Below are 18723 nucleotides of genomic sequence, written 5' to 3' on the forward strand. Positions count from 1 at the left end.
AGGTCAAAAAAGCCTGCACAGCACTTCCCTATACTTTCTTTCTGCACTGTTCAAATGCACTCATTCCAATTTAACTTAAAGAGATTAATTTGTACATTAAGTTTTAAAAGAATATAAAGACAGCAATTTCAACTTTGGGAATTAAACAAAAACATTTACATCTTCTAACACAATGCTTTAATAAGAACATCTGCAATTTAAAACAGCATGCTATAATTTACAAGTATAATGAAGAGCTAGGAAGAATTCTGGAGAGACATTACAACTTCAAAATGTTTCTCGTACTATTTACTAACTTAAACCACGTCTTGTTTTTCTCTTTTTCATAAGAGAAAGAGTAAAATACTAACCTACTTGGTACATACATACTTAGACAGAGCACATTTATTTTCTTTCATTATTAGACTGATCTTCCAGTGGCAGGCTGCTTAGCAAATGAAGAATTTCTGCAGTAGTTGAGTTATAGAATCATAGAATCATTAAGGTTGGAAAAGACCTCTAAGATCATCGAGTCCAACCGTCAACCCAACACCACCATGCCCACTAAACCATGTCCCTAAGCGCCACATTGACACGTCTTTTAAATACCTCCAGGGATGGGGACTCAACCACTTCCCTGGGCAGCCTGTTCCAATGTTTAACCACACTTTCAGTAAAGAAATTTTTCCTCATGTCCAATCTAAACCTCCCCTGGCGCAACTTGAGGCCATTTCCTCTCATCCTATCGCTAGTTACTTGGGAGAAGAGACCGACACCCACCTCGCTACAACCTCCTTTCAGGTAGTTGTAGAGAGCGATGAGGTCTCCCCTGAGACTCCTTTTCTCCAGGCTAAACAACCCCAGTTCCCTCAGCCGCTCCTCATAAGACTTGTTCTCCAGACCCCTCACCAGCCTCGTTGCCCTTCTCTGGACACGCTCCAGCACCTCGACGTCCTTCTTGCAGTGAGGGGCCCAAAACTGAACACAGTATTCGAGGTGCGGCCTCACCAGTGCCGAGTACAGGGGCACAATCACTTCCCTACTCCTGCCCAACTTGGTGTCGTCTGCAAACTTCCTGAGGGTGCACTCCATCCCCTCGTCCAGATCATTGATAAAGATATTGAACAAGACCGGCCCCAACACTGAGCCCTGGGGAACACTGCTCGTGACCGGCCGCCAACTGGACTGAACTCCATTCACCACAACTCTCTGGGCCCGGCCGTCTAGCCAGTTTTTTACCCAGCAAAGAGTACACCTGTCCAAGCCATGAGCCGCCAGCTTCTCTAGGAGAATGCTGTGGGAGACAGTGTCAAAGGCCTTGCTGAAGTCCAGGTAGACCACATCCACAGCCTTCCCCTCATCCACTAGGCGGGTCACCTGGTCATAGAAGGAGATCAGGTTGGTCAAGCAGGACCTGCCTTTCATGAACCCGTGCTGGCTGGGCCTGATGCCCTGGTTGTCCCGCACATGCCTTGTGAGCGCCCTCAAGATGAACCGCTCCATAATCTTCCCCGGCACCGAGGTCAGGCTGACAGGCCTGTAGTTCCCCAGATCCTCCTTCCGGCCCTTCTTGTAGATGGGCGTCACATTGGCAATCCTCCAGTCGTCCAGGACCTCCCCCGTTAACCAGGATTGCTAATAAATGATGGAGAGTGGCCTGGTGAGCTCCTCCACCAGCTCCCTCAGCACTCTCGGGTGGATCCCATCCGGCCCCATAGACTTGTGAGCATCCAGGTGGCGTAGCAGGTCGTTGACTGCTTCCTCTTGGATTATGGGGGGTTCATCCTGCTCGCCGTCCCTGTCTTCCAGCTCGGGGGTCTGAGTACCCTGAGGATAACCGGTCTGCCTGTTAAAGACTGAGGCAAAGAAGGCATTAAGTACCTCAGCCTTTTCCTCATCCTCGGTGACAATGTTCCCCCCCGCATCCAATAAAGGATGGAGATTCTCCTTGGCTCTCTTCTTGTCATTAATATATTTGTAAAAACATTTTTTGTTGTCTCTAATGACAGTGGCCAGATTGCGTTCTAGCTGGGCTTTTGCCTTTCTCATTTCCTCTCTGCACGACCTAACGAGATCCCTGTACTCTTCTTGAGTTGCCTGCCCCTTCTTCCACAAGTGGGAAACTCTCCTTTTTTTCCTGACTCCCAGCAAGAGCTCCCCATTCAGCCAGGCCAGTCCTCTTCCCCGCCCGTTCTTCTTATGGCGTACAGGGACAGCCTGCTCCTGTGCCTTTAAGACTTCCTTCTTGAAGAACGTCCAGCCTTCCTGGACCCCTTTGCCCTTCAGGACTGTCTCCCACGGGACTCTCTCAACCAGCGTCCTGAACAGGCCAAAGTCCGCCCTCCGGAAGTCCATGGTTGTGGTTTTGCTGCCCCCCCTCCTTACTTCACCAAGAATCGAGGATTCCACCATTTCATGGTCGCTAAGCCCAAGACGGCCTCCAACCACCACATCTCCCACCGGTCCTTCTCTGTTTGTAAACAGCAGGTCAAGAGAGGCACCTCCCCTGGTAGGCTCACTTACCAGCTGTGTCAGGAAGTTGTCTTCCACACACTCCAGGAACCTCCTAGACTGTTTCCTCTCTGCCGTGTTGGATTTCCAGCAGACGTCCGGGAGGTTGAAGTCCCCCACGAGGACAAGGGCTAGCGATTGAGAAACTTCTGCCAGCCGCTTGTAGAACGCTTCATCTGCCCCTTCATCCTGGTTGGGTGGTCTATAACAGACTCCCAGCAGGATATCTGCCTCGTTGGCCTTCCCCCTCATCCTTACCCATAAACACTCAACCGTATCATCATCATCACAATCATTGAGCTCTGTCTAGAGCTCACTATCTAGAGCTCTCAATCGAAACACTCCCTAACATACAGAGCTACCCCACCACCTCTCCTTCCTCGCCTGTCCCTTCTGAAGAGTTTATAGCCATCCATTGCAGCACTCCAATCGTGAGAGTCACCCCACCATGTTTCTGTGATGGCGACTAAGTCATAGCTATCCCGCTGCACAATGGCTTCCAGCTCCTCCTGTTTGCCGCCCATGCTGCGTGCATTGGTGTAGATGCACTTGAGCTGGGCTATCGATTTCTCCCCCAGCATCGGCATGCCACCCCTAGGCTCATCTCTAGTGAGCCTGGTTTTATCCCCTTCCCCCTTCGAACCTAGTTTAAAGCCCTCTCGATGAGCCCCGCCAATTCATGAGCTATGATCCTTTTCCCCCTGTGAGATAGCTGGACTCCATCTGTCGCCAGCAGGCCCGGTGCCGTGTAAACCTCCCCGTGATCAAAAAAGCCAAAATTCCACTGATGGCACCAGCCCCTGAGCCACGTGTTGATCAGGTGTGTTTTCCTGCTCCTTTCAGTATTCTTCCCTGCTGCTGTAGGGATTGAGGAAAACACTACCTGTGCTCCCGATCCTTCAGCCAGTCGCCCCAGTGCCCTGAAGTCCCTTTTGATCGCTTCTGGGCTTCTCTCTGCAACCTCATCACTGCCAGCCTGTATAACCAATAGCGGGTAGTAATCAGAAGGCCATACCAGACCAGGGAGCTTCCTAGTAATGTCTCTGACCCGGGCCCCAGGGAGGCAGCAGACTTCCCTGTGGGATGGGTCCGGTCGGCATATTGGGCCCTCTGTTCCCCTCAGAAGGGAATCGCCTATGACAATTACCCTCCTTTTTTTTCTTAGCAAAGGCAGTCATAATGCATGGGGCTGACTGCCTCACCCTAGGCAATCTCCTGGATGGACCTTCATCTACATCCTCGTTTGCCTCGCCCTCAAGTTCCAGGGCCCCATATCTGTTGTGTAAGGGCAACCGGGAAGGTGAAGGGAGGCCGGGCGGGGGTTCGCCTGGGACCCCGAGCAGGGATCTGTTTCCATTCCCCCCCGTCGCTTGGGTCCCCTCTTTCTACCTGGTGGCAAGAGGGCAGGGGATCCTCTGCTTCTTGTGGAGCCTCCATCTGCTGCCTTTGCCTTAGGGATGGTAGGGTGTGGCTCCACCAATCTATCTCCCTCTCACACTCCCTGATACTCCTTAACCTTTCCACTTCCTCCTTCAGCTCTGCCACCAGGCCGAGCAGATCATCCACCTGGTCACACCGCACACAGGTGTTGTCTCTGCTGCCCTCCAGTACAAGTGACAGGCTCAGGCACTCCCTGCAGCCAGAGACCTGGACAGCTGTATGCTTGTGTGAGGGCTCCGTCTGGGTCACCACATTCCTTCTGGCGATGGCTTTCGGCCGAGTGGAAACCATAGCTAGGTCCTCTTCTGGGAGGGCAATGACTACTAGTTGAGTTGGCCTCTAGAGCCAGGAGGGGGACTGCGCCCTGCCCACTCGCCTTCCCTGCATGCCCTCCCTCGTGAACTGCCGCGCAAACTGCCGCGCCCTTTGACGCACCACGTCCTGTTTGCCCGCCCTGTTCGCCGCGCTCCCTGGGGGCTGCTCTTGTATGTGAGGGGGTTTGGCCGCTGTCCCTCTTGTCCCCGCCCATGCTGAGTCAGAGCTGCTGCTCGTCAGGAGCTCCCTCCTCCGGCTCGGGGAGTGGCGGGGCTGGAGCACCCTCTCTCTCCCTGCGCTTTTGCCTTCGCGGTTTTTGCCGCTTTTTTGCTGCTTTAGGAAGGGTCCCCCGGAGCGATCCTCCGTCCCGGAGCCCTTCGCCTCAGTGGCTTCGCTGAAATGGCCATTTAAAGATATTCAATAGCTATAATGGCCGATATTAGTGATTTATATAATGCCTTACAGTTTTCCAGGCCACGAAGATGATTAAGGGACTGGAGCATCTCTCCTATGAGGGAAGGCTGAGAGTTGTGACAGTTTAGCCTAGAGAAGAGAAGGCTCAGGGGGGATCTCATCAGTGTATATAAATACATGAAGGGAGGGTGCAAAGAAGACGGAGCCAGGCTCTTTTCAGTGGTGCCCAGTGACAGGACAAGAGGCAATGGGCACAAACAGAAACACAGGAGGTTCCCTCAGGAAACACTTTTTCACTGTGAGGGTGCCTGAGCACTGGAAAGGGTTTCCCAGGGAGGTTGTGGAGTCTTCCTCCTTGGAGATATTCAAAAGCCATCTGGACATGGTCTTGGGAAACCAGCTCTAGGTGGCCCTGCTTGAGCAGGGGGCTTGGACAAGATGAACCCCAGAGGACCCTTCCAACTGCAACCATTCTGTTATTCTGTGATATAGTCACATTTAAAGTAACAGTGTCTTTCAGTCTTTTTATCTGAATCCTTATGGCAAAATGCAGAAAAAGTTTTAAATTGAGGCACTTACAATAAGAAAAATGTGTTTTATAGGCATAGCTTGCTTTGCTGAAGAGGTGGTTTTGCCAAGTGCAGATGCTGCTGCATTCACACATTAAAAAATGCCTATTTTTAGTCAATGGGGCAACAGTTGTGGAACATATTGAGGGAGAGAAAAAAAGGAAAAAAGTTTGAGAACGGCTTCTTCAAATTTTTGTGGAGGTCAGATTTTATAAATTCATCTAGTAATAAAACTTGAAAAAACACCACAGTGTAAATATATGTTTTAATTAAATTTAGAAAACCTACCTGGCTTCTGACAGAAACTTTATTTTCAGTTCCTGAGGAAGATCTTCTTTACAAGTTTTTACAGCAACAGGAGTCTTATCCTTTAATGTTCCTTTATATACCTCACCAAAATTACCCTGAAATCAGGAAAAAAAAATCATTCTAAGTAAACAAAGTCTTCGCCTTTTCATAAAAGAAAACTAAAGTAAGGAGAATAATCTCCATCAGATGCATTTCTTACTTAAATAAAAACAAAATTAGAATTATTTAGAACAGAAATTGAAGGAAGAAGGTGTCAGCCAAACCCTCCCCCCCCCCGAAAACAAAACCAAAACCTGAAGATCTCATTCTTTTAGATAAGCTTTGTATTTCCCAAAGAACAAATCAACTCCACTTTAAATTTGTCGGGTAAATTTTCAGATGAATCCCTTTCCTGTTTGCTAGTATCTGGAGCTGCACGTGAGTTTAATAAACAGCAAAAATCTGCTGGAAGTGTTTTCCTTTCTTTCCTCAGTGATGGAGATTTCTTTATACCATGTATTTGAATAATGTAGTGCCAAAGGAAGAAGATAGAGAAAAGGAGAAAAAAAAATCATAGATGGAAAATAGTGATGCTATTTAGTTACAAGAAAAGACATACAGGTGCCTAAACACAAGCCTCTAGTAGTATTTGAGAAACCAACATAGCTGGCAAGCACAGCAGAGGATTTTTAACAGCCATCTATCATTCTAGTATAGGACTTCTAGAGGCCAGGACACTACCTCTGATGTCTAAAATGGCACTAGATGCCCAAAGGTAAGTAGCTGAATCACTCCCAACATGCTTTTCCTCTAGCCTTCTGTTTAAAAGTACTTAATAGTGAAAACTGAAACTACCTTAAAGACTACTTAAGTATTAAAAATTGTTTTTTTCCCCTTTATTTAAAATATTTAATTATCATTTTATATCTGTTCCTTTTATATAACTTTCATTTTGCAGGGTATTATAGAATTAATACAGAGTAAATAAATGGACCATTCACACCTGAGGTGAAGCAAAATCTTCCTCTTTAGTAAAGTTTGCATCATCTTCTACATCAAACTTCCATGATTTTTATATTAATCTTTTCCAGGCCACTCAAGATTTTACAGTCCTTCAGATTTTTCATTTCCAGGGTAAATTATGACAGTTTATTTAACATTTTCTCATATAGAAGCTGATCATCCTGTCATCCTTTGGTTTGACTGTTTTGTTTTTGAGATGGATGCATAACAAGTTTATATAGTGGCCCAACAAAGCTTTTTATTCTGTTTATTATTTTTTAAATACTTCTTAACCAGATTTCCTTTTATAATTACTTGAAAGCACTGAGTTGTCTTTATTGTTAAAAATGCTTTGTGCCAAAAACATGCAATACGTACATAAATACATTTTACTAAAGTAATCAATTTTCAGATAGATTAACTGTCTTTACTAATCAAGACATTCATAGTTGTTTTTAGGAAGACAAACTTTTTTATGCCTGAATCATCTTTATTTTTGATACTTTTCTATTTAAGAATGTGAAACTGGCATAGTACCTGTATAGCATTTTATGTGGATATAGCTCTGTCTAAAGGTAACTAATACTTTTTGTCATCTTAAGCTGTTAAAGAGATTTTATCCTGGGAAACAGAATTTTCTGACAGTATTTAATTTCCCATTTCTTGAACAGTTTATCAATTCTTATAGTGTGTCTCTTAATACTAAGGCAACTGTTGCTTTCATTTTACTTCTCATTTAAGCCTCTTTTTCAGGTTTTGGGAAATCTTTTGGAACATTGTGTCCAAAGTGGCACTTGCACTAAATTTGTTGGTAGTTGCAAAGCTGCTGAAAATGTAAGTGAGGTACAGGGCATTACCTGAGTAGGAGTGTTTTAAAAACTTACAGCTACTAGGCACTATTTGTGATAGAAACTGTAACATATAAGAATTAATTTAATACATATACCATTGTGAGGTTACCTAACATTCATTAAGTCATACAAAACCAATGAGCATTTGTTTTAACAAGTGTTGATTAAATCATCTTATTATATCAGATTTTTTATTTATATAAAACTTTCCTATTTTGCAACAATATTATTCTTTTGTAAGATTGCACAAAGTAAACCAGCCACATAACGCTTTATAGAAATCCACTTATCTTAAAAGCCTTCCAAATAAGAAAAATATGTATGCTAGAGTTAAACATTTTCAGCACTCAGACATATTACATTGTTTCCCAGTAAATGTGATTTACATTTATTTAAAGCACAATGTTGTGTTTCATATTAAAGTAAAAGAATTGGTATAAAATTGCATACCGTAGTAATTTAAAAGATAAGGCAAATAGGAAATGTACAGACTTCGTGATTGATATATACCTATTTAAATGTTATTTAGCTCACTTGATAACTTACTTTGCCCAGTAATTCTCCCAGTGTGATATCTTCATGATTGAGAGCCCATTTCTTGTCCTATGGAAAGGAAAGAAGAATTTTCAGTCTGTGTACTTTCTATAAAATAAATTTCAGCCAGTAGAAACGTACCTAAAGAAGGATTTTATTCAGACCACTCAATCAATAGCATGCTAAGAAGTTATAAATTCAAGAGTTTGCAAAACATGTTTTAGAAATCTTGCTACACAATAAGATATTGAAATATACTATACAGCAAATTTCTATCAGAAGATTATGCCTACAACAACAGTATACGCTTTTTACACACAAGCTCTAGAAATGGTATCTAGCACTCTGTTTAAAAAAAAGACTTAAGTAAAAATCAGCAAGGACAACTTCATTTTAGAATACAAAATAACATATTGCTAGATCAAAAAAAAAATTTTTGTCCTCAGTGTACTGAAAAAAAGAACCAATTTTTCTATTATGAATAAGACACATATTTGCATCTCTTAAAGCTTCTGTGGTAGTTTGATATATTACAGGAAACTACTTGAAAAAGATAACAAGCGCTGATTACAGTATCTTTTCAGTGCTGATGATCAATACCACAAATATTCTGCAACAACCCACAGACACATCGAAAACAATTATAAGCTTCTTGCTACACAGACCTATTTAATAAATATTTAATGAAAAAGTTAGAGTAGGATATTTTAAGTCTAACCCATATAATGAAACAACCGTTTAATATTGTTCATTTTTAATAGTCTGTTAGCACCTCATCTACTAACCACCTCGCAAGCACGATTACCACCTGTCATGTTATTGGTAGGGTCTTAATTATATTTCAAGCAATCTCTATTACTAATTGTGGTGCTATTAAACAGTCTTGTATCTGCATGAATGAAAAGTATGAGAGACTTTTAGCAAATGGTAAGAGGAGATGGAAACATCTTAATTCAAGGAAGAACTGTTTTCCAAAGTGTTCATAGTTTTTTGGACTTTATTTTCCCATTTGCTTTCAGGGTGAAAAACAATAGTGAGGAAATTATTGCCACCATTTTACTTACCAGATACAAAGATATAAATATATTAAAACAAATTTTGCAACTGAAAGACTGGAATAGGAGAATCTGTGTTAAGGCATTATATTAGTAAAAGTTTTTAGCATAAGATACAATATTTTTCAAGTGTTTTTTTTTTTTCCTTACAATACTAAATACATTTAAGTTTATCCTGAACAAAGTCTGTTTCATTTTGATTTAGATATTTTCATTTCTACTAATATATTTATCAAACTTTTCCACTTAGATATTAAAGCTAACAGCTATTTGCGGTATTGCTAAGGTCACTGCCTTTGGAATCCTGTAATCGGTGCTTGCTTTCCAAGTGAACCACAGTATATGATAATCATTACATTAGACAACAACACATATATGGTTTTTATCATAGGTCAAAATTTCACTCACTATTGTTAATAACTTTACAGTGTGAAATGATCTCAAAAACAAAACAAAAAGCATGTGCTGCCCCATTACACTTTCCCTCAAGCATAATTTACCAGGTTGAATGAAACTGAAAAAATCATTGTGGATGAATACAAATATCTGTAACAAATACAGCATGCAAATATATTTTCAGATACAGCAGGTAGGAAATATTCTACTCTATATACTTACAATATTTCCGAGTAAATGTAATGTATGAATTCTTTTGTTGAAATAAGAGACTCAGTAGAGATTACGCTAGAAGAAGAATGCAGACAGAATATCTATCATCTTAAAAAGTGCTAGAGAAAAATCACATTTAAAGTAACTTACTGTGGGCTACTAGAACGTTTAAACTGTACTTGTGGGGAAAAACTAGAACTCAGTGATTTTTCCAGATTGTTTTTGTAAGGAGCGTGTCCTGACTTGAATCTGGCTGACCTGCAATCCTTCTCCTTGACAACTAACACAAACACTGAGTTGCTTCAGTAGACTTAGGAGCCGTTTTTTAGTAGGCTGTCCCATTTACATTGCATATTGTCCTGGTTTCGGCAGGGACAGAGTTAATTTTCCTTCCTAGTAGCTGGTACAATGCTGTGTTTTGGATTTAGGATGAGAACAAAGTTGATGACGCACCGATGTTTTAGTTGTTGCTAGGTAATGCTTACACTAGCCAAGGACTTTTCAGCTTCCCATGCTCTACCGACTGAGAAGGCTGGAGGTGCACAAGAAGCCGGGAGGGGGGCACAGCCAAACTGGCCAAAGAAACATTCCATACCATGTGACGTCATGCTCAGTACATAACCTGGGGAAAGCTGGCCGGGGGGGCCGCTGCTCGGGGACTGGCTGGGCATCAGTCGGCAGGTGGTGAGCAATTGTACTGTGCATCACTTGCTTTCTTTATTATTATTATTATCATATTATTATTATAATATTATTATTATCATTTTATTTCAATTATTAAACTGTTTTTATCTCAACCCACGAGTTTTTCTCACTTGTGCTCTTCCAATTCTCTCCCCCATCCCACCGGGGGTGGGGGGAGTGAGCGAGCGGCTGCGTGGTGCTTAGTTGCCGACTGAGGTTAAACCACGACACATATAAAGCCAACCAGCTGTGCATTGCTGTCCACTGGACCTGTGGGGTGCAAGTGCGCTTCAGACTCTTGATTTCTGGTTCTGGTCCCTGGTCTCCTATTCTGCTCTGGTTTTCCTGCCTGACACCCTGATGTGAGCGGCCATAAAGATGGCCTGGTTAGAAGGGGAAAATTACTGAGCAGAAAATGTCTGCTGAAAAATACTGACAGAGAAAATGCCTGCCAGCCTGGGAACTGCTAGCCTGGGGACTAGGCCTGTGAACCAGAAGCATCCTTGGAAAGTGCAGCTGGTATCTTTGAAGTATGGCTGGGTACCTAGAAACTGGAGACATCCTGAGATACCATCGATAAGTACAGAAACAAGGAACTGTAACAGCAACTTATCATCTGAAAAGGTGAAAAATAGTCTGGAAAAAGGGAAAAGCATCCTGAGGAAGTAGGAATCGGTAACTGCCATAGGCTGTTCTAACTGCAAGAACAGAAAATGAGTCTGGAAAAATAAAAATGGTCTGAAAGAGCAGAAAACTATCATCATTTATTTGCTGTTCCAGGTGAAAAACAGAAATTAACAGCATCTATTGGCTGCTCGAAGTGGTGGTGTCCAATGCCCTCTTATGTTTCTATGTTATAAAAAGGACTTAATTTTTATCCAAAATGGAGCCTCTCTCTCTGAGAACTTTCCATGCTGCACATACTTTTCTTTTTCCTGAACAGGTTGAATTTTGCAGAAACTTTCTATGAGATCTTGGATCCTTGCCAAGGATGCCTGGCTGATTCCAAACTTCATGACACAGATCATCTTTGAAGTGAGACTGTCTTTTATCTTACTGGTCCCCCTCTGGGCCTACTTTTGGGGTCAGTTCAGTTTTTCCTCTGCGATGGTTGGGTCCCCCTCTGGGATCAGTTTTTCCTCCCCTCTGGAATGGTTTGGCCCCTTCTGAAATGTGTCTAATTCGCTTGATACCGGTATTATCCATATAAGTAATCTATCATAAGTATATCTGCTGTTATATTGTTGATAAGTTTGCTTCACTAATGATAAGTTTGTAGTAACCTGTAATAGTATATACCTACTTGGTTGTTGCTGTTATTGGTTGTTGCTATAATGGTGATTGTTGCTATACTATTGATTGTTTCTATTATTGATTGCTGCCATACTATTGATTGATACTATATTATTGATTGCTGATAGTAATTTATAATAGCTTGATATATATATATTAGCTTTATTAATCATAGGTATACTTGTAGTGGTGATTTTTGTGGTAGTATACTTGCTAGTGGTGATTTGTATGGTATTTGTGGTAATCTCTAATAAATTAGAGAAATTTTGAATATAAAAGCCTCTGTGTCCTTGTGTATTACGGAATCCCACGAACCCACGGTCACGATCTCTACACACGCGCAGACCAGATAACCCTTTAGGTTGTGACACACCCTAGGTCTGATCCATACCAATACAATCTACCTTGTGATAGTCTCCTCTGTTTCCTCATCTCAGACTTGCCACTGATAACCACCACCTCTCACCCCATGGATGGAGCTTTTCCTGAACAACTATTTTTTTTTCCCTGAATGCCAAAGAGGGGGGAGCAGTTTTAGAAGGAGAAACCTAGTTGCAATCCCTATAAGAAAGTATGATACATTTCATTATTAGTGATATTGCAGCCATTTTAGAAAAAGTTGCAACAATTCTATTTGTAACAGGTCTTTGAAAGAAAGCATGAATGAACATCCAATGATTTAAAAAAAAAAAATTGCTTTTATCCCACAATAAACTGTTCAGAGAACTGTGATATGTAATAATTATATCTTCTAGTTTATTTCAGATAAATTAAGTACTGAAAATAAGAAATTCAACTTTGTCATTAACATTCCACAGAAAGATTTTGGTAACATACAAAATTACACACGGACATAGTGCTCCCCATATACATAAACCAAATACAGCTTCAGTAGCCCAAGCCCAGCCTGCAATTCTATGGAATTACTGAGGAAGTTCCCTTGATTCCTATGATGGGGACGAGAAACTAGCCACTATTTTCACATCTACACCTTTGGCTCAGTGACTCACAACACACTCTGCTAAGAAAGCAATCTTTTTACTGCCAGTTACTGCAGTTAGTCCTTTAGCTCAAATAGGGGCAGCCCAGACTGCAAAGGAAAATTTCATGGAATCTCAAAGGGAACTGGACATTTAATATCTTGTACGTCCTGTGCCAAGCAGCTCTGAGAGCTGGGCCCCGAATTCAGAAGATATTTTTTTTTAATTTCCAAATGAAGCAACGCAAAAAACAGAACAGAGCATTCAGTAGATGAGTTGATCTAGTACATGAATCAATTTATTTACTCTTCCACAAATAATAAATTTCACTGCTGTGTGGTATAGAGAAAGACATAGTTATTATAATGCTTGCAGATATCTAGGTAGTTGATGGAAAATACTTGGTAGTCTTGAAAGTGGAATGTTAGCATGAGTTGTTACTCATCTGACGGCCTGTATTCATTATACTGAAGGAACTGTGCTCTATTCCAAGAACTACACACGTATACAGCTGTATTGTGCTCACACTGTGAGCTGTTGTAACTAATGGTCTTTCATTTCTGAGATAGGCAACAAAATCTTTTGCAAATGCCTGTTCAGTTACTTATATTTCAGAGAAATGTATGTTCTCAAAACATCCAGTTTTCATTTAGGATTGTGCACTGATGCACTAAAAACGCTTTTTATTTTAGCATATGTTCAACCCTGCAACCATACTCATGGTCATCTTGCTACAAATGAAGACATGCTGAAGAAGGTCTTCAGTTTAGGTGAAATGCTACATAATTTTAACATACAACACAGGGTTTCGGCAAAGTGCCTACAGAAATATGACCTTTACAAGACAGTAGAAATTTCACCTTTCAGTTTAACTACATAGACTTATTCACATATATTTTGTGCTGACCAATTGTATATCTGACTAATCTGCATCAGAACTATTTATTACTACATTACTGCACTTACATTTTAAAGATGATAATTCTCTCTATAATTATCAAACTAATATATGAAAAAATCCCTTCATCTCTGCTTCTCAAAGACAGAGAAAACCCTTTTGTATGTAATTAGACATTAATGCAGGAAATCATCTCTCTTGTTATGGGTGCAACCTGTCTGTAACTAATATGCTAGGTCAAGCCATATTATCTGCCTAGAACTAGATATTATATAAATTTTTTTTGCCAAAAGACTGAATCCTAACAGAAGACATTACAGCCATCATCACCACCTTTAACACATCAATTTTCAAATTTAAAAGTAAATGCTGTAGAATCAATATTTTAATTTTTTTAGTTATTAGTGAGACACATGACCAAAAAGGGAAATGTTGATTCCCTACGAAATAAACCCCACAAAACACCTGTCTTGGCTGAATCCTAGGTAATTAGCACAGAGTACTGAGTATAGAGCCTGACCAATAACCTTTTTGCAATATAAAGCTTGAGACCATCTTAAAAGAAGCTGAAACATGGCTGATTTTTGTTTTGCTTTTTTTTAACTCTAAAAGTTCTTCTCTCCCTTCAGAAGAGAGGGGCTAAAATATTTGACAGAATGTCCCCCACGGTACCCTCCTTCACAGCGCTGCATATTTCCTTTGGGCTACGTGGCCAGTGAATTCTGTTGTCTAGTCATAAGTAAGGTGGAGGCTTGTATTGACTTATTTCTCTCTTTTTTTTGAAAGGAGGAAACCATTCAGCAGGTAATCCAGAAGTGTTCCGGGTAACTGAAAGAATGGAAAGAGTACAGAAGAAATATGCTGTGCAGTGCACCTTGCTGGGAAGGTAGCTATTCATTACCTTCTTCCACATTTTTACATTTACATGAATTCAGCAGGAGAAAAAACAGGAAAGGGCAGGGGGAGATAAGTTCTACTGCAATTTCTAAGACTTTTTTCTTACGTGCATGGCCACAAAAAAAAATCACATAGATCATTGCTTTTGTAAGCCATGCTCAGTGCACATTCTAGAGACTCTTTGAATGCCTCTATTCATCCAAACTCCTGGTATGCCACTCTGTCAGGCCCCATCACATGAATTTTTGTACCACACCACCATGTCTGTATGATGGGATCAGTGCATAGCCATTCCCCCTTCCTTGGGGCATTGGGAGACTTCTGAGGTAAGTCTCAATAACCATCAATTTATTTTTCACCTATAGACAATATTCTTGATTGAAACTGCTGCCCCACTGACCAGATACCAGAAGCAACATATTTCCTTCATCTCCTCCTTTTGATTTTGCTAAAAGTAAAAAATGTTCTGTTCACTAAACCTGTAAGATTTTCTAGATGTTTTCTGTTGATTGCATGCCTTATTCAGAATGTGTTACACTATAAACACATAGAAATGGCCAAACTGAGTGCATACTTTCCTCTAGTTTAAGTTTAAAAAAACTATTTAGAAATAAAGCTTTTAAGAAAAAAAAAAAGACTATTTGGAAGTATTAACACAATGGTTTTTAACATTGAAATAAATACTGTAAAAGCAAAAGAATTCTAAAATGTTACTGGATTTTTTTTAACCTCTTAATTCCCAGGACTCAATACTTCAGTGAATGACTTTTTGAAAATACTGAAAACATGACATTTCAAAGTCTTGTTTATGAATAAAAAAATCTGATGCATAATCCTTCAGAGGAATAGTTAAACAAAATGGCACTATAAACTGCAGTCAAATGATCTATCGAAGGATTTGTTATCACTATATTAATACATTAATCACTACCTGTAACCCACTCATTACATTCAGTATCTTGGTCCTGCCAGATTTTTTCACAAAGGATTATTCAAAGTTTGATCAGCTTTGTTACTGAAGTTCTTTCTGTTGGTTTAGGAAAAAAATCTTTATTTATAAGGATACACAAATTGTGCTGCCTTGTTAGTATCAGTTTCACAAGGTGCCAGTAAGTAAATATTAATTTTAATGGTACATAAATTAATGAGAGTTGCCTACTTATAAGAGGTTTCTATGAATAGAAATCTTTAATTACTTTTGTTGGTATACAAACTATGTCAAACTTAAGAGCCTCATCACGTGTCACTCCTGTGGCTAGTTGTCTGAGCCAGCAGAATGAAAAGAAGGCAGGTGCAGCTCCAAGAGACACTCAATCATTTTTGCTTCTACTTAGAATTTCTTCAAAACTGTTCTTTTCTACTCATCAGGCACCATTTGCAGACCTCAAAATCAGACAGCTAAATAAAATGATGCAACCCTTAGCCTCTTGCGCTCCTTTTGATTGCACTTTTCATCGTTCATTTAGTCTCTAACTTTCATGTATTCATAATGGATTGACACAAGGATTATTTGACAGACCATTCATGAGAGATTAACATACATATTGTAACACAATCAACAGAACAGAAATTGTAACCCAGAACTACTCTCTCCAATCTAATTTCCCTCCTCTTACCTGTAAGCTTTTCTGTTATGCTCCTCCCTTCCTGCCTTCTCTCTCTGGTTCAGTGAAAATCTTAAAGACTATGAAAACAGCATTTTTTCCAAGAGGAAAATATCAAAATACAACTCTTTCCTCCCAACCCTTTATATAGCCTTCACTTTGTGTATTATCATTGAGCTTCTTGATAAAAAGATGGAAGCCTCACTACTTTGTCCTATTCTTCTATTCAAAAAACAAACTCACTCACCTGAGATTAGTTTTTGAAAGAGTAAAATAACATTTTAGGTGCTTCAGGACAGGTTTAGCACTGTAAGCCCTATGCAGAGAAGTGTCTAAGAGGTGAGGTGTTTCACTACCATCGTAAAATACAAAGGCCTGAATTAGGTATCTAGCTTCTCTTCTCAGTGCATGAAGAGTCATTAAGAAATATTAAGTTGAAAAAGGCTGGAGCATCACATATATTCAAGTTTTATTTAATATCATAGGTACTTGTGGAGGGATTTAACCCCTGTGCACTCTTCTGACCCCCACCAAGGCAGATTCTTCAGCAGACAGTGAGAAAATATCTAAGAGAAGAAGAGATGCTGTCAGCTACATCATATCAGTCTACAACTCTGGCATTAGAAAAGAAACAAACCCGATTTTCTAATTTGCAATATGTTAAATATCCATTTAAATACTGTTTTGAAACAAAGTGTCACTGGTGCAAATTATTATCTTTAATTAACTATAATATGAACAGTACTGCAAGGTGGAAAGTAACAAGGGCAAGACTATCTGTTTTTACTGAAAGTACATTGTCTCACTAATTCTGTTCAAATTGCACTGAGTTGAATTTTTCATCATTCAATATTTTTGCACAGCTGCCAACAATACATTAATTAAGCACACAACGGAATGGATGCATATTAGTATAACATAAACAAAAGTTAGAAATAGTCATGTCTTTTTTCTCTCTGATCATAAACTTCATAATTTTGTACATGCTTGTTTCTGATTATGAATAGATGATAAGAATTTCTCCAGTTGTTAAACACCATTATTCTATAAATGAATCATGCAAAAAAGATACTGAAAGATACAAAGGGAAAGAAGTGACAGAAAAATGGGAGTTAAAAAAAATCTTTAATGTAGATATAGGTAGACAGACAGTATAATGCTCATCAGTCTGAGTCATAAAAGTCTCATTTTGACAGAGTTGCTTCTAAACCCAACCGAGAACTACATTCTTGTATCTAATCATAACCTAATCAGTATGAGAAAGAAGGTCAGAACTATTGATACTATTAATGCCATTACTATTCCTCCCCAAAAAAGAACCTGTTTATGATGTAATCCTCTTCTTGCAACATCACGATAAATCTTTCTTTACCTAGTGCTTGTTCAGACTTTTCTATTGTTTATTTTGGCCCGCGGAATGTGAAAGCACTTTAGACAAATCCAGTTACAGAAATTAACACTCAGACATACCCACTTGTTATCTTAATGATATACCTTATTTCCAAATTGGATTATTCAAGAAACCCAGAAACTTTATCATAGTCTACTTTCGTTATGTCCTTTGGTCCCCACAACTACCAACTATGATCTTTTCAGGAAAAATATGAAAGAAGCTGAAACTGAATTACATGAATGCCATACTTGATAACAAAGCATAATAACTCAGATAGAGCTTCACTGCTCTAGGGAGATAACCCTTTATCAGGTATGAGGAGATACTTGGCAAAAGCAGGCTTTTGAGATACTCTGCAATACGAGGGAAATGACATAATGCCTAAGGGATAAGAAGGAACCGCTTCAAAGTTGGACACTTCTTGAGAGGACTATGAGATATGAGCAAGAACCTTACTGGGATTGTTCTAGTTAGTACATGTTTTTTTTTCCAAAGTAGGCAAAGGGGGTCCTTGGCCCATATTCCCATGGCCTAGTTGTGAAAGGCATTACCTTACTATCTTTTGAATCCACATTCTCCCATCTATTTTGTTCAATGGTGTCAGCCTTTCTTGCATATTCTTCCATATTAGTTACTAAGCAGCCTGAGTGTCAGTGTGTAGCGAGGGCCACCTGCTCTTTGGGGACCGGGAGCTGCAGAGGATCTCCAGGCCAGCAGGGCATGGGCCTCGCCAGACAGGGCATGTCCCACCACCCCCAGCAAGGGAGCAGGGCAGGCTGGGGGGAAGCAGCCCCAAGTCCAGATCATAGAATCATAGAATCATAGTCTGAGTTGGAAGGGACCTTTAAAGATCATCTAGTCCAACTCCCCTGCAATGAGCAGGGACATCTTTCACTAGATCAGGTTGCTCAGAGCCCCATCCAAGCTGGCCTTGAACACTTCCAGGGAGGGGGCATCCACAACTTCTCTGGGCAATCTGTTCCAGTGTCTCACCACCCTCATCATAAAGAACTTTCTTCCTTATGTCCAATCTGTATCTACCCTCTTTCAGTTTATAATCGCTGCCCCTTGTCCTGTCACTACAGGCCCTGGTAAAAAGTCTCTCTCCATCTTTCCTAGAAGCCCCCTTTAAGTATTGAAAGGCCGCAATAAGGTCTCCCCGGAGCCTTCTCTTCTCCAGGCTGAACAACCCCAACTCTCTCAGCCTTTCTTCAGAGGAGAGGTGTTCCAGCCCTCTGATCATTTTTGTGGCCCTCCTCTGGACCCGCTCCAACAGGTCCATGTCTGTCTTGTACTGAGGACCCCAGAGCTGGATGCAGTACTCCAGGTGGGGTCTCACCAGAGCGGAGTAGAGGGGCAGAATCACCTCCCTCGACTTGCTGGCCACACTTCTTTTGATGCAGCCCA

General features: G+C 40.7%; 1 protein-coding gene across 1 annotated transcript in view; it reads right to left on the reverse strand.

Annotated features, from left to right (window-relative positions):
• Nucleotides 1-18723, reverse strand: part of LOC143172288 (tyrosine-protein kinase Fer-like) — a 233438-nt gene that overhangs the window by 54145 nt on the left and 160570 nt on the right. The window contains exons 13-14 of the mRNA XM_076361544.1: nt 7916-7972; nt 5517-5632 (exon numbers count right to left, since the gene is read on the reverse strand). Of these exons, the coding sequence (XP_076217659.1) occupies nt 5517-5632; nt 7916-7972 (173 nt within the window). The remainder of the gene's footprint in view (nt 1-5516; nt 5633-7915; nt 7973-18723) is intronic.

Source organism: Aptenodytes patagonicus, chromosome W, assembly GCF_965638725.1.
Source record: "Aptenodytes patagonicus chromosome W, bAptPat1.pri.cur, whole genome shotgun sequence".
In the NCBI taxonomy this organism is placed as follows: domain Eukaryota; kingdom Metazoa; phylum Chordata; class Aves; order Sphenisciformes; family Spheniscidae; genus Aptenodytes; species Aptenodytes patagonicus.